Below are 16,522 nucleotides of genomic sequence, written 5' to 3' on the forward strand. Positions count from 1 at the left end.
CAGAATTATGTTTTCCCTCAGGAATAAAAGCTGTGGCTTCATCTTGTTCTTACCTGCACGAAGCTTGTTTGAAAAGATGCTGCAATCTCACTGATGAAGGAGTCCTTGCTCTTGCATTCAATTGCCGGCTGCTAAAGATCATTGATTTAGGTGGCTGCTTAGGTATTACTGATGTGTCCTTGCAGGCATTAGGAGAAAACTGCCCATTTTTGCAGTGTGTTGATTTTTCAGCTACTCAGGTAAATGAAATACAGACTTGAAAGGTAGAGACTGTATGTATTTGCCCAGAGTATTTCCATAACTCATCAGAACATAATTAATTCTTTTTGTTGTTTGCTAAAAATTTTTTTTATTTATTTGTTTATTTATGTATTTATTTATTTCTGGTTATGTTGGGTCTTCGTTGCTGCGAGCGGGCTTTCTCTAGTTGCGGAGAGTGGGGGCTACTCTTCGTTACAGTGCAGGGGCTTCTCATTGCGGTGGCTTCTCTTGTTGTGGAGCATGGGCTCTAAGGTGTGCGGGCTTCACTAGTTGTGGTGTGTGGGCTTCAGTAGTTGTGGCTCGCGGGCTCTAGAGTGCAGGCTCAGTAGTTGTGGCGCACGGGCTTAGTTGCTCCACAACATGTGGGATCTTCCCGGACCAGGGCTCGAACCCGTGTCCCCTGCATTGGCAGGCGGATTCTTAACCACCGCACCACCAGGGAAGTCCACTAAAATTGTTGGCTTCATGCTTTGATAGTTAAATAATTACAGTATAATTTGGCACCCCCCCAATTATTTTCAGTAAGGGTGGAAGGTATGTGTGGCTAAGACACCTTTGCCAAACGGGAGGAAATAAAACTATATCTAAATAATTAATCATTTTTATAAACGTTTGCTTCCATCATCTCCATTTACGTGCTATGTTCCTCTTTTCCTTTGCTCAGGTATCTGACAGTGGTGTGGTTGCGCTTGTTAGTGGACCTTGTGCCAAGAAATTAGAGGTAATTTTAAAATATCTGTAAAGATGATGATTATCTGAATTCACATTATCCTCAGAAAATTCTTTTTTAAACCTAGAAGACAACCAGTGCCTTATTCTCAATTAGATATTAAAATGGACTTTTTTTTTTTTTTTTTTGCCTCCACCTCTTTATTCCCAGAGTGAAGAAAAACTGGTTAAAGTTAGGAGATAAAGTATACTTTATAGTAAATCCCATTTTACTTCCAATAAAAGTTCTTATTCTCCAGAAATTTTAGCTTCTAATACATTTAAAGATAGTCTTATTATGGATGAAAATACTGAAAATTTATCAATGTAAAATGACATTCTTTAGAATTTTCATGTCTGGCTGATATTTTTACCAGGACTACTTATTCTCTTGCCAGTGTTTTTTTCTTGACATCATATTTTTTCTCTTGCCATCATCTTTTTCTGAATCCATGAAGGGATACAGACTATACCACTGTGGCATAAAAATTATTTTGATCTGAAGATGTCTGAGAAACAACAAGGGTTAAAAAAAAAAAAAGAGACTTTGTCTTAAACCCCACCTTCCCCCATCTGCCTAAAAGCAGACCATTCCAAAAGAATTCAACTGCCTCACACCCCCTTTAAGGTAGGCTTCCCATACATGGGGAAGTCAGATGACAAATTGCATTAAATAAACATTGTCATAAGATTATCGTTAAGTCCCATCTATTCTCCTAAAGGTCATTTTGTCTTCCCTAAAAAGTCACTTGTTTTTCTGAGTGTCCTTTCTCCCCCTCCCCTTCCCCTATTAAGATGGTATATAAACTCTAAATTCTAGCCATTTCTTTGAGCCACTTTCTTTGTGATCTTGTGAATAAACTTCATCTTTTCTCTTGCTAATCTTACTGTCAGTTTAATTCGAAGGCTTCCAAAGACAAACATAAGAGGATAGAGAAAAGGTTTTTCCTCTCCAGAAGCCACACTGTGCAGCTGTTTAAAAAGATCTTAAATTAGTGTTCAGCCTTTGTATCCAATGACTGATGTGATACCTGTAACCTATTTCTAAATATGAAGAAGACTTTTGTCCCAAGATTTTGTTTTTTTCCTTTTTCAGTTTACAATGTTTTATTTTGTTTTTACTCATAATTAATATAGCTGTGCTTTTCAACAATAAATCACAGCAAATCCTTTTTGGAAGTAAGCTGGCTATAAATGAACTATAAAAGTTAGTAATCACTATTATAATAGAATGGTGGTGCCATGTTTTTGCCAAAATATTTCTGCTTGATTTAATGCTCAAATAGTTTTTTTGGTGATATTTATATATTTGCATTCTGCTTGTATTTATGTATGTATGTGTATGTGTGTGTATAAAATAGCATATATATTTTTACAAATCTTTTAATTAAGAAATTCCTTTCTTTAAAATATGAAGTTCCAAATTCCAAATTGCATTCTAACTGTAGGGACAATAACTGCCATAATTTTTACTGTTTAAATACTAACATTTGTTGAGCACTTACTACATTCTAGCCTCCATGCTACTGCCTTATATTCATCAGGTTATTCAATTTTTACATTATCCTATAATCACCATCATTTTTTTTAACATCTTTATTGGAGTATAGTTGCTTTATAGTGGTGTGTTAGTCACCATCATTTTTAACAAAGTTCTCAAACAGTTAACCTAGTTTATCACTTCCTAATAAAACCACCAGGAAATTAGTTGTTATGCAGTGGTAGGAAATATACCTACATATTTACTTCAGCTTTATAAAATTAGGAGCACCAACCTAAGCAGACTTAGGAAAAAATCAGTAACCAATGTGTTGGTCATTGTAGTGTCATTGAATTTTTCACTTTTTCAGTTTTCCAAAGCTTATTTCTGTTAAGTGCCAAAACATTTTAATGGAAATCTTTCTGAAATTTGTTAGAACTTAATTCCTTCCTTAAAGGAATATATTTTAACCTTTGGCTCATAGCATCTTTCTGACCACAATTTCTGACTGAAACTGAAATACAGATGTCTTCATCTTTTTAACTGATTCTTCTCTTTTGGGTAACATGTATGCCTGCTATTTATTAGATACCTTGTTTTAATCTGTTGCTTTTAATTTGTTCAATTCTGGAAAATTAAATTACCAATGTTGCTAAATAGTTTATAATTTGAAAATAAATTTGATTAAAAGTCTAAGGACCTCTCCTAAAGATTGACATTTAGTACAAACGTATGCTACAGTGTTTGTTGAATGTCAGGATTGCCTCTGAAATCTCTGTTGATCTGAGTTCTCAGCGAGCATGGACCATTTTGTTCATCACTTTGTTGTCATTTTATCCCCAGGTTTGACTGCAGTTCCAGACATATGGTAGCACCTAATAAATGTTATCATATTCTTAACTTCATATTACAGTCATTTTATAGTTTTCTGTAGTCTTCATGATTAAAAGTTTAATTTGCTGTATAAAATTATTCATTTATTAAACAAATATTTATTATCTGCTGTGTCTAGGCACTGGCATATCAGAGAACAAAATCTGTCCATGTTATGTATCACTTTCCTTTAATCATTTTTCTAATGTTGGTAATTCAGATTATTTACAGCTTTTAGCTACTGGAAATATTCATATGTTGGGACATATCACTTTTTTCTTCCATTGCTATAATGAACTCTCCATAATGAAACAAGTGGATCAATAAGTATGAATCCTTTTTTTAATGGTCCCAAATTCAGATTGCTGAATTGTTTCCCATAAAGGTTATGTTGTGAATTCACAGTTTTTGCTAGGACCCCAATTTGCCAGAGTTGAATATTTTCTTTTTTTTAATGCCTTAATATATTTTAAATGAAACCTGACTTGAACACTGTTCCTTCCATCTCTTGTTCTCAGTTGTATTTCATTGTCTGTAGCCTTTGCCAATTCATATCATAGGATGCCTTTGCCAATGTATAATATACAATGCTTTCTGCCTCAATTTTTATGAGTTTTCAATATATTCAAGTTTCCTTTATTTCTAAGATATGATTAATTATAATATGTACACCAACATAGTATTTCTTTTCTCCTGAAAAGCTGATATTACCATAAGTATACATATCAATTACCACATGAATCTTATTTCCAGAATTGTTAAGTTTTTTTAATGTGGGCAAATATACATAAAAATTGCTGTTTTAGCCATTTTTAGTGTACAGTTCAGTAGAATTAAGTACATTCACATCATTGTGCAGCCATCACCATTAACTATCTCCAGAACTTTTTCATCATCCCAAATTGAAACTCTACCCTTTAAACAATAACTCCTCATTATCTTCTCCCCCAGCCTCTGGCAACCTCTGTTCTATCTTCTGTCTTTATGAATTTGCCCATTATAATCACATTTTTTTTTTAACCCATTCATCCATTGATATGTTTCCACCTTTTGGCCATTGTGAATACTGCTGCTATGAACATAGGTGTACAGATATCTGTTTGGGTCCCTGCTTTCAATTCTTTTGGGTATATCCCTAGAAGTGAAATAGCTAGATCATATGCTAATTCTATGTATAATTGTTTGAGAAACTGCCATACTGTTTCCATAGCAACTGTATCCTTTTACATTCTCACCAGCAATGCAAAAGGGTTCTGAATTAGAACATTAAACAAAAGATAGATAATGTTTCAAATATATGAAAAAGTATAGAGAGTAATATAACAGACTTGTGGACCAACCCCTTGAATTTTAACATTTTCTGCATTTGTTCCAGTTCTTTTTTAAAAAATTATTATATGTTACATCTAAAGCTCCCTCCCCTTATTTATTCCCCCTTTCTTCCTTCAGAGGTAACCACTCTTCTGTGCATCTTTCCTTCCATAGTTGGATGCTTCATCTCTCTCTCTATGCATATGTGTGTGTATGTGTATATATATCCATAAATAAGATATTGTATTGTTTTATATGTTTTTAAATAGTACATAATAGTTTCATAGTGTGTGTGTTGTTTTACAATTTGCTTTTTTATTCAAAATAATGTTTTAAAATTTTTTCAAGCTTTATTGAGGTTTAATTTACATACAATAAAACTCACCTATTTTAAGTGTACAGTGTGATGAATTTTGGTAATTGTTATACAGCCTTGTAACCACGACCACAGTTAAGTATAGAATATTTCCATCACCCTAAGAGGTTATCTCCCATCCCTTTGCAGTCAGTGCCCTGCTGTGGCCCTCTCCCAAGCAACCACTGATTTTGTCAGTATAGTTTTGCCTTTTCTATACTTTTATATGAATGGAATCATGCAGTAAATTGTCTTTTGGTTTTTTACTTTTTTCTTTTACTTCTTTCACTTGGCATAATGTTTTTGAGATTCACCCATGTTGTTGCACGTGTTAATATTTCATTCCTTTTTTTTTCTGAGTAGTATTCCATAGTCTGGAATATGACACAGTTTGTTCATACATTCACCATTTGATGGACATCCAGGTTGTTCCAATTTTGGACTATTATAAATACTGCTATGGACATTTGCATACAAGTCTTTGTGTAGACATATGGTTTCATTTTGAGGGGGTAAATACCTAGAATGAAATTGCTGGGTCATATAGTTGAGTACATGTTTAGCTTTATAAGATGCTACCATAGTGTTTTCTAAAGTGTCTGAACTAACATTATGTTTAAGATTTATGTCTATTAATACAAATAGATATTTTTCATTGTAACTGTTTTATCTTATTACAATATATTAATGAACCACCATTTATTTACCCAGTCTCCACTTCTTTACTATTACAGATAATATTGCAATTGGCATATTTATAAGTTGTTTCCTTACGCACATGTACAAGAGTTTCTCTCTATATAGTGGACATCTGCAGTTGGAATTGCTGGGTTCTGGGGCATACTTACTGTCAGTTTTAATAGATACTGCCAAATTGCCTTATAAAGTGGTTGGGCATTTAACTCTTAAAGGTACTATACCTTCCAAATTACTACAGAATTTCACTGGTCCTTTCTAGAGTTTTTCTTGCAAGTTGATATTTGGGTTTTTTGTTATCAGAGTACAGTATTTCCCAAGCTTTTTCACACGGTTATTATTGTCCTATTTTTTCTTTTGATTATACTTTCTTTATTTTTAAATAGGAGATTCATATGGGATATTGTGTGAATCTGACTGATGAGGCTGTAGAAGCTGTCCTTACTTGCTGTCCTCAGATATGTATATTACTCTTCCATGGATGCCCCCTGGTAACAGGTTAGTATGAGGCTGCTTGGGTTCAAATCTTGGTTTCACCTTTTAATAACTGTGTGACCTTGAGTAAATTACTTAACCCATTCCATTATTCAGTTTCCTCACATTAAGTGGGTATAATGACAGTATCTACCTCATAAACTTGGTCATGATGATTATCTGACAACACTGCATATGGTGCCTAGCACATAGTGAGGGCTCAGTAAATGTTAAGTCATGATGATGATGGTGATGGTGGTGATGGCAAATGCTCAGTAAATGTTAACTGCCTTGAGGAGGATGATGGTGGCAGTGGTAGTGGTCATGATATTAAACATTATGCTTTATGAAGTCAAGTATATAATATTACATCTTTCAAATATGCTAAATGACCTGCTTTTTTTTTCCTAATTTATTTTATTTACTTATTTATTTATTTTTGTCTGTGTTGGGTCTTTGTTGATGTGCACACGCTTTCTTTAGTTGTGGCGAGCGGGGGCTACTCTTGATTGCGGTGTGTGGGCTTCTCATTGTGGTGACTTCTCTTGTTGTGGAGCACGGGCTCTAGGCACGCAGGCTTCATTAGTTGTGGCATGCAGGCTCAGTAGTTGTGGCTCGTGGGCTCTAGAGCACAGGCTCAGTAGTTGTGGTGCATGGGCATAGTTGCTCCGCGGCATGTGGGATCTTCCTGGACCAGGGCTCAAACCCGTGTTCCCTGCATTGGCAGGCGGATTCTTAACCACTGCGCCACCAGGGAAGCCCCATAAATGACCTGTTAACTGTAATCTCATCAAGCTGTAGCCATTGAGATTCAGAATCATTTGGCTAATGTGGTACTTCACTAAAGTAGTCACAGCCCTTTTGGCTTGTATAAGAGCCATAATACCCCTTTCACATCACCCCTACAGTGGGTCCCATACCACAGTATAACCGGGATCTTATGTGTGAGTCAGTACTTATGCCCAGCCCTTCCAGCTCTTTTTCCTAATTACAGTCTAATAGTTACTATCCTAGAAGTCCTTTTTGTTTGTTTGTTTTTGTTTTTGTTTTGCGGTACGGGGCCTCTCACTGCTGTGGCCTCTCCCGTTGTGGAGCACAGGCTCCGGACGCGCAGGCTTAGCGGCCGTGGCTCACGGGCCCAGCCGCTCCGCGGCATGTGGGATCTTCCCGGACCGGGGCACGAACCCTTGTCCCCTGCATTGGCAGGTGGACTGTCAACCACTGCACCACTAGGGAAGCCCTAGAAGTACTTTTGACATCTTCTGGTTTTTCTTGTGTTTGGACTGCCAATCTAAACTAAGCCTGTAATGGGTTGTATTTGGTTATCAGTGACATCTATAATGAAGACTAAATCTTATTTTCGGCAGACATCTCTCAACACTAAAGCCAAAAGTGACGTTAGAAACTGTTACCAGTGGGTACCTCTAGGGAAGGTTGTGGAGAAACAAAACTAGGAAAAAGCTTTCACCATATACCCGTTTGTCCTTTTGAATTTTGTGAATGATTTTACCTATTAAAAATTAGTAATCATAATTTTAAGAAAATAATTTAGAACAAGAAAAATTCATGTGACTGAGTACGGGGAATTGGTACATGTGAACACTATTCTGGGGGTTATGGGAAGGCAGGCAGAGGCTCTCTGGTCATCAAACAAGGCAGAAAATTATATTCTAACAAGTAGGCTATTATTGTAAGGTGGAGGAGACCACAGTATGTGAAATGTAATAACAGCAATTTTGGATGATAGGTCTTTTCAGAATACCAAGTAAAAGTATGTAAATCTACTCACTGAGCTATATGTACGTTTAATCAATACACTGAACAAGAGAGTGGTACTCACAAAGTGACTCCATCTTCCTCACACTGTATTAATTACAGGTTTAATCCAAAGGGCCTAATATTTCCCAAAGCCAAATGAAAATCTCCGACATGTGCCACTGACTTTTCTTATCATTCTCAGATAGTTAAAAGTCTTGTCATTTCATATCACTGAAACCCTCTCATTTCAGCAATTAAAACGTCTTAGACCCACGTAATACTCCAAACAAGTTCAAATTAAAGCTTTTTGCTCCTCCAGTCAGCTCAAGTTTGCTGTAGGTGGAAGCGCTGCTGTGGGTAAGGGGACGTGGTTACTCTGTTTTACCACCTCGCGCTTCTCTTCTTCCTTTCCCAGCTTGCCTACCATGGTTTCTGACCCCACCAGTGTCAGTACAGGGTGGGACTGCAGTGAGCAGAAGGGAAGGGACGGGAAAGGAAAGTCTAACTTGACTACTACGGCTGTGATCTAGCGGCAGCACTGAGGGCCTGTGGGGAGCTCATCCTGATCCGTGCTCTCTCAAAAGTGGGGCACTTCTGATCTTCTTCAGGGTCCACTTTCCGCCACTCCTCTCATCACTGCATATATCTTCTACATCTACAGTTCTCTCGATTCAAGCAAATGTGTCTCTTCTGGCTAGTAGCTAGCATTTTCTTCCTCTGCACCCAGGCAGCTGGCGGTACACCTTCAGTCTCTTTCTGTTGAGGTTTCCTAGACCATCCAAGTTGCTTTCATGAGCAAACTACAAGGCAACCCATGCCAGCCCACATCTGTCCACAGGAAACACAATACTTTAGACAGTAAGAGTGCAGGTTATTTCCCAACTTCAGTCCTCTCTTTAGCCACATGGACTCTTACCATAGCCTTTTGCTTTTTAGTTTTCTCAGGTCTGATATTAGTGTAATGTGTCTCCCAAGCTCCAAGGGACAAATCAGATTCTCCAACTGATCTCCTTAGAGCCCCCTCTCACTAGGCTTGAAGGCAAGAGCAAGCACCTGCAACCCTCTTTCGACAACTCAAATCATAACTGTCTTTAAAAAAATCCTTTCTTCAATGTCCAGTTTTCCGTCGCTTCCCACTTTAACACTTTTATATCTTTGAATGGATGAGGCACCACGGATTCCAAAATGAGTTTTCAGCCAAGCATTTGCAAATCATGTACAAGTCTGGTATCTCATTTTGGAATGAGAGAGTAGCTGGTACCTCTAGTCCTGGAACCTTAGCTGAAATAGTTAATGTTCTGTTATATTTGTCTCAGGATAACTTGGCTACATAACATGTTATAAACTCAGCCTTTGCTAATTTTATCTTGATTATCTTTCTGGTTACAATTTGGAAATAGTTAATTGGCATTTTCCCTCTACTTTCAATAGAAGTGAAGACAAACTATACACACAGTCAACCAGAAAAACTTATCCTTAGGCAAACTGCTTAAAACAATCATCAGAGACCCTATAGGTAATGAAATCTTTAGAAGATACAACCAAAAACTTAAAATTTGAGTACAACAAGGCCAATAATAAAATGCTTAAAGGTGCCTGTATCAATATAGAAATGACTAACAAATATGAATTTTGAAGTCTGGAAAATATGTTGCAGTCATTAGTCTGATTTTTAAAGCAGAAGGCTTTTGAGATAAATTATTTAATTACTGAGATCACTGGAAACCAAAGATGTATTATCAGTTGGTGAATTCAAGAGAAATGCCTACCTGGTATGATTATAGATACTAGGAAAACTTAATCCCACTAAATCTTTCCACATAATGGCTCAGAATACTGAATTTACCAACTGTCTTGCTGCTGAGCAACAGCTACATAACCCCCTCCTCAGCTCAGTCTTCTGGGAATTCCCTTACCTTACTCCCTTTCTGAGTAAGGGGAAGTTCTGTTGTGAGGGACTCCCCTTCCATGCAAACCTATCAAAGTGCTGCCCAATTAAAGCTCGTTGTGTGCTACTGCCACCTTGTGGTCGTATCTTTTTCCTTGATCTGCCCCACAATCCCTTGATCTCACTAACTACAGTTATATGGTATGGTGTTCTAGAAGACATCAAGGGATAAAGCATAAAACAAAATATGTTTATATGTCCAAATGTTTGGGAAATGCAACATGCCACTATAATGAATATTAATTTCTCAAAGGCTCTGAGAAATACTATTGCTAAGAAACTTAACTTTTTTTATCTAAGTGCCAGGGAGTTAGACGTTTTCCTCTACCCTTTTAGGTTCTTCCGGCTGGTCTAAGAATTAAATTGATAGGAGGCAGATTAAGAGGCGAAAATCAAACAAAAGTTTAATAACATGTATACATGGAAGAGACCCAGGAGAACTGAGTAACTCACCAAAATGGCTGAAACCCTCGCCTTAAATAACATTTTCAGCAGCTAAAGAGGATGTTGGGGGTAGAGGTTTGGGACTTCAAAAGGGAGGAAGGCAATTCACATGAAAGATGAAAAAGCAAATGCTTGGTAAACAAATATTTGTTGGGCCATGCAGCGCAGTTTGCGCCATAAAGGTACTCTCATCTCTAGGCCCTGCTGAGTTTCCACCACCACGCCTAGCCCATATTTTTGCAGACAACCTCTGGCGATAACTTGATCTATACTTCTTTTAGGCAGTAAGGGGGAAGGTCAAAATTTCTTCTTGAGTCTTTTGGTCCTTGATTGTTATCAGCTTGAAATAATCCTCATGCCAAAGAGACATTTTGGGGTGGCACGTTTTGCTCCCCCACCCAAGCATTTCCCACATATTTTTTAACACAGAATAATTCATGTATTATTATTTTGATCCCTCCTTTCACAGAAGAGGAAAGTGAGAAACTGAAATGGTATTTGTCCATTGTGACATAGTTTTTAATAACAGTGCTAAGATTAAACAAAAATCTCAAGATAAAGTGAAATGAGCACCAATCCCTAGTCCTACCATCTCTCCAAAACACTGAATAACTTAACTTCTGTGGACCTCAACTTTTCCGTACATGTAAATGTCAGTCATAAAATTGGGTGATCTGATAATAATATAAGAGTTCACATACAATGGCTTTTACCGATAAAGTTTCTTAAAGAGAAAATAAGCTGAAGTTTTTCAACTACCCAGATCATCTCTACTCTTCCCGCTTTCCTGTCAGCACCTACCATTGTGTATTTTTGCTACCATCATTGAATGAAAATAAAGTGGGCTAATATATTCACCATATATATATATATATATATATATATATATGGTTTTTTTTGTTTTTGTTTTTGTTTTTGCGGTACGCGGGCCTCTCACTGTTGTGGCCTCTCCCGTTGCGGAGCACAGGCTCCGGACGCGCAGGCTCAGCGGCCATGGCTCACGGGCCCAGCCGCTCCGCGGCATGTGGGACCTTCCCGGACCAGGGCACGAACCCGTGTCCCCTGCATCGGCAGGCGGACTCTCAACCACTGCACCACCAGGGAAGCCCTCACCTTATATTTATTTGTTAATTTCTCTTTTTTCCAGAGAAGACAAATGCTTTTTTTTTGCCTGATAAATAAATGTTCTTTCTTCTTTCGTGACACCTTATATGTTTCCTCTTACGTATTCATGTGATTGCTCACATCTGACTAGATAAGACAATAATGATACATATTCTATAAAAAGAATGTATGTATATCATATGTTTGTGCAATTCTAGTGTTATGTTATCCTCAAAGCAACCTGACCCCCAAATTGGCAGTGTCAACTGTAGTTACTCATCAGATTCCCTGAATTAATAGGTTTATCTTCTCCACTGTAAGTTTTTATAAAATTTCTTAACATTACAATCAGACTGTAAGCAAAACTCCACATTATAAATTAAGTCTTGAAACTGTTAGAAGCACTCTGATTTTATTTCTGCAGAAGAGACCAAAAACCTAAGCTGCTATTTAAAATACTGTAGATCACAGACATTATGGAAACAAAATAATTTTTAAATGTATTAAATTATTTTAATTTAAATTATGTCTGCAATGATTTTCAGTAATTTCAACTCACACAGTTTTATTAATCTCCTACAATGGACATGCATTTCAGTTTCTATCATTATCTAGACGTGTTTCACAGTAATCACAGGCATCTAAGTTTAGGTTTTAGAAGGGCAATAAAGCAATTAGCACTAGAGTCCTTATGTTTACATTGAAAGGCAGGAAAACCCAACAGGAAATCTGCCACTTTGATTTAATCGACTCAAATTTTAGTGATATCAGAGGATTTGTTTGATTCAAGGATCAGCTTGATTACTTTACAAGCAAGTTCTTTACTTAGATTCCTGGATAATAAATATGTCAAGATTTACCACAAAGAGACAAGTGGTTCGCTTCAGAGTTTCCCTGTAATTAAAGCTGATTCCTTGCTTCAAGGACAACTACTTTTTAAATTTCATATATTTTATTTTCTAAATCCTATATTATTCTTTCCTTATCATTATTTATTCATACATTACTAATCCAGAATTACAAAACTTCTTTATGCCATACACTGTAGTGACGCATTAGAACCTTGATCATTGTTTGTAAAAACGTGTCCAGCCTCACTTTTTTCACTGTGTATTCTATAAAAATGTCTAAATTACATTTTCCTTGATCATTTGAAAAACTTAGTTTGTTAACTTATATTTCCCATAGTTTCTTCTTTTTCTTGGGGCTCCAAAACCTCCCATAATGAACCTCTTTCAAAAAGTGGTCTCCAACTACATTAGTCAGAGATTTTTAGAAAGATGGTAAAAGGTTCCTTAGAAGTCATCTACACAACTCCCTTGTTTTAAAAATAAGGGAACAGAGATACAATGAATTTAGGTGGCTTGCCCCAAATCTTAGAAATAGTTAATAGTAGAACTGGAAGTAAAAACCTAAATCACCTAATCCACAGTTTCTACTTCTTTCCCCAGTAGAGCAATTTCCTAAGCCTTTGGTGTCAAGTGGTTTCACTATTAGTAGAAAAGGGAAGGAAGTAGGAGAGTGACATCAAGCATCAGTAGTGTGATTGGTATAAACGACCTTTAGAGTCTTTCAGTCCTGAGAGTCTGTGTTTTGGTGAGTGGCAGAATAAGCCACCCCAAAATATGCCTCTTTAGCATAAGGATTATTTTAAGCTAATTTTTCGCAGACACTGGAGGAGCTCTGAAAGCAGTAGAAGTTACCCTTTTGTAAGGAAAATATACATTTATAAAGGAAATCTCCATTTGTAAAGTGTCTCCCTCTCTGTACTAAGAAGGGAAGGGTGACTCTAAATCAGAATCATATTCAGTGGAGAAGGCACTGACTTAAATCTGTATAGTGAATCTTACTGTTACCAAACCAAAATCAGGTCTCCTTGCTCCATGTGCAGCAAAGCCAATCTACTGACACCGGGTTGTGGTGCAGGGTGCAAGCAAGGAGAAAGGACAGCTGATGCTCAAAAGACTGGAACTCCCTGATGGCTTTCAGTCAAGGGTTTTGAAGGCAACGTTAGGGATGAGGGTCACAGGGTGTGTGATCAGCTCGTGGACATTTTTCTGATTGGTTGGTGGTGAAATAACAGGGTGATGTTCTGGGAATCTTAATCATCAATCTCCTGGTTCCAGTCAGTCTGGGGTCTGTGTGCTGGTGGTCAGCATGTAGTCAACATCCTTCACCTGGTTGGGGGGGCGGGTCCTAGTTTCTGCAGAACAACTCAAAGATATGTCAGATTGTTATCTCTATCCCTTCAGGAGGAACTAGGTGTGACTCCATTGTTCAAGCTATTATTACTTTTCTTGCTTGCCTGCTTTCTTTGTTTCTACATTTTCTACTTCTCTAATCATTAACTGTTTGAGTCTGCTCTTTGGAACTTGGGGAAGGCCTAGGAGACGAAAGCTTATTCTGAAAACAGGAAGTGGGAGACATGGAGGCGCTTGTACCCAGGAGGGCCCAGCAGGGTCCTGCCCGGTTTCATTACCCTTGTTTACTATGCTTTTCCTGGTAACTTCCCATAACCGGTCTCCCCACAACACCAAAATCTTTCTTTTGTCTTTAGCTGAAGGTGGTATTTAAGGTGGTGGCTTGGGCCCTCTCAGGGAGTTCACTCATTTTTCCTGGGTATCTCCCATGTATACATGAAGTATACTTGTTGATAAACTTCTGTTTGTTTTTCTCTTGTATCTGTCTTTGGTCACAGGGGATCTCAGCCAAGAACTCAGAAGGGTAAAGAGAAAATTATTTTTCCTCCTCCACAATTTCTACAGAGTATTCTGGCAAGAGATGTGAAATACTTAGAGACCCCACAGTTTCTCCCTATAGCATAATAAACTTACAGGCATCGAATATTCCTACTATTGACTCACTGCTCTAAATACTGTATACTTTTATGGGGAAAAGAAAAGCTGCCTGAGGAGACTTTGAGTAATGTAATACTGCCCTCTAGCATCCAGTTTTTAAAATTACATAAAAATATACTGTATGCTTAACAACTAGAGGGAAAAGTGTTTTTCTATTTATGTACAATAATAAATTCCTACAGAAGAGTGACAAATATAGTCAGAAAACAAATATTTACATATAATATTTGATAATATATTCATAACTAGTAAAAATGCCAAAATAGTCTTAGAAACACCAGCTAAAGTGAAATTGGGAAGTACACGTTTCCAATTTTGTTCTTTTTCAAAACTGTGTTGGCTCTTCTGGGTCCCTTGAATTCCTATGTAAATGTTAGAATCGTTTTGTCAATTTCTTTTTAAAAAGTTTGCTGGAATTTTGCTAGGGATTGCATTGAATCTGCAGTCAGTTTGGGGAGTACTGCCATCTTAATACTAAGTCTTCTGATCTATGAACATGGACATCTTTCCATTTATTAGATCTTCTTTGATTTCTTTCAACAATGTTTTGTAGTTTTCAGAGTATAAGTTTTTCATTTCTTTTGTTAAACGTATTCCTAAGTATTTTATTTTATTTTATTTTATTTTATTTTTCGGTACGCGGGCCTCCCACTGTTGTGGCCTCTCCCGTTGCGGAGCACAGGCTCCGGACATGCAGGCTCAGCGGCCGTGGCTCACGGGCCCAGCCACTCCGCTGCATGTGGGATCTTCCCGGGCCAGGGCACGAACCCGTGTCGCCTGCATCAGCAGGTGGACTCCCAACCACTGCGCCACCAGGGAAGCCCTATTTTATTCTTTTTGATGGTAATGTAGATGAAATTATTTTCTTAATTTCATTTTGTAACGGAACCCAGGTTTGGCTGCTTGCCACTAATATGCCAATAATTCAAGAGGCAAGTGTCAGTAGAAAAGAAAGGTGCTTTGGGACTTCCCTGGTGGCGCAGTGGCTAAGAATCTGCCTGCCGGGCTTCCCTGGTGGCGTAGTGGTTGAGAGTCCGCCTGCCGATGCAGGGGACACGGGTTCGTGCCCCGGTCCAGGAAGATCCCACATGCCGCGGAGTGGCTGGGCCCGTGAGCCATGGCCGCTGAGCCTGCGCGTCCGGAGCCTGTGCGCCACAACAGTGAGAGGCCCACGTACCGCAAAAAAAAAAAAAAGAAGAATCTGCCTGCCAATGCAGAGGACATGGGTTCGAGCCCTGGTCCGGGAAGATCCCACATGCCGTGGAGCAACTAAGCCCGTGCGCCACAACTACTGAGCCTGTGCTCTAGGGTCCGCGAGCCACAACTGCTGAAGCCCATGCACCTAGAGCCTGTGCTCTGCAACAAAGAGAAGCCACCTCTATGAAAAGCCCACACACCCCAAGGAAGAGTAGCCCCCTCTCACCGCAACTAGAGAAAGCCCGCCTGCAGCAACAAAGACCCAACGCAGCCAAAAATAAATAATAGAAAAAATAAAAAGATATCACCATTAAGAAAAGAAAAAAAAAGGTGCTTTATTCAGAAAAGACAGGGTGATTCCCTGGTGGTCCTGTGGTTAGGACTCTGTGCTTTCACTGCCAAGGATCCGGGTTCAATCTCTGCTCGGGGAACTAAGATCCTGCAAGCCACACGATGTGACCAAAAATAAGAAGAAGAAGAAGAAAGAAAAAGAAAAGATGGCAATCTGGGGAGATGGTAAACTCATGTCCAGAGACCAACTCCGAAGATTCTGCTCAGCCATGAGAGTTTTTAAATGGAAAAATGGGGGAAAGAATCTCATTGAATCATTGAGGCATGAGGTTGGGTTTTGCATCATTCTCCATTGAGTGCAGACTGGCTGACTCTTTCTTCAGAGAGAAGAAAACCTTGCCTGCATGGTCTGCCTGTAGGATTGCTAAGGGAGCTGTTGGGGGTAGAAAGCAAGTCACTTTTTTAACTGCTTAATTCTTCATTCTTACTGCTTTTTATCTAGGAAAAGAATCAACAGGTTAGACAAGGCATGATGTGCGTTCAGGAGAGCATAAGTCAGGAGTTAGTTTCAATTGCTTAGTGATCTCATTCCTATAATTAGGTTCTTTTAAGGTTAGAGGGGAATCCAAATGGGCAAACAGGAAAAGGGCAAAGAGCTGCTTTTAATTTTTGGATTGTTCATTGTGTAGAAATAAATTGATTTTTGTATATTGATCTTGTGCCCTGCAACCTTGCTGAACTCATTTATTAGTTCTAATTTTTAG

The 16,522-nt window shown here is 38.2% G+C and overlaps 1 protein-coding gene across 1 annotated transcript in view; it reads left to right on the forward strand.

Moving 5' to 3' along the window:
- The window catches only part of AMN1 (antagonist of mitotic exit network 1 homolog), a 65,337-nt gene that overhangs the window by 44,647 nt on the left and 4,168 nt on the right, over positions 1-16,522 (forward strand). The window contains exons 4-6 of the mRNA XM_030830426.2: positions 22-239; positions 926-982; positions 6,071-6,182. Coding sequence (XP_030686286.1) covers positions 22-239; positions 926-982; positions 6,071-6,182 — 387 coding nt within the window. The remainder of the gene's footprint in view (positions 1-21; positions 240-925; positions 983-6,070; positions 6,183-16,522) is intronic.

This window comes from Globicephala melas, chromosome 10 (genome assembly GCF_963455315.2).
Source record: "Globicephala melas chromosome 10, mGloMel1.2, whole genome shotgun sequence".
Classification (NCBI taxonomy): Eukaryota; Metazoa; Chordata; class Mammalia; order Artiodactyla; family Delphinidae; genus Globicephala; species Globicephala melas.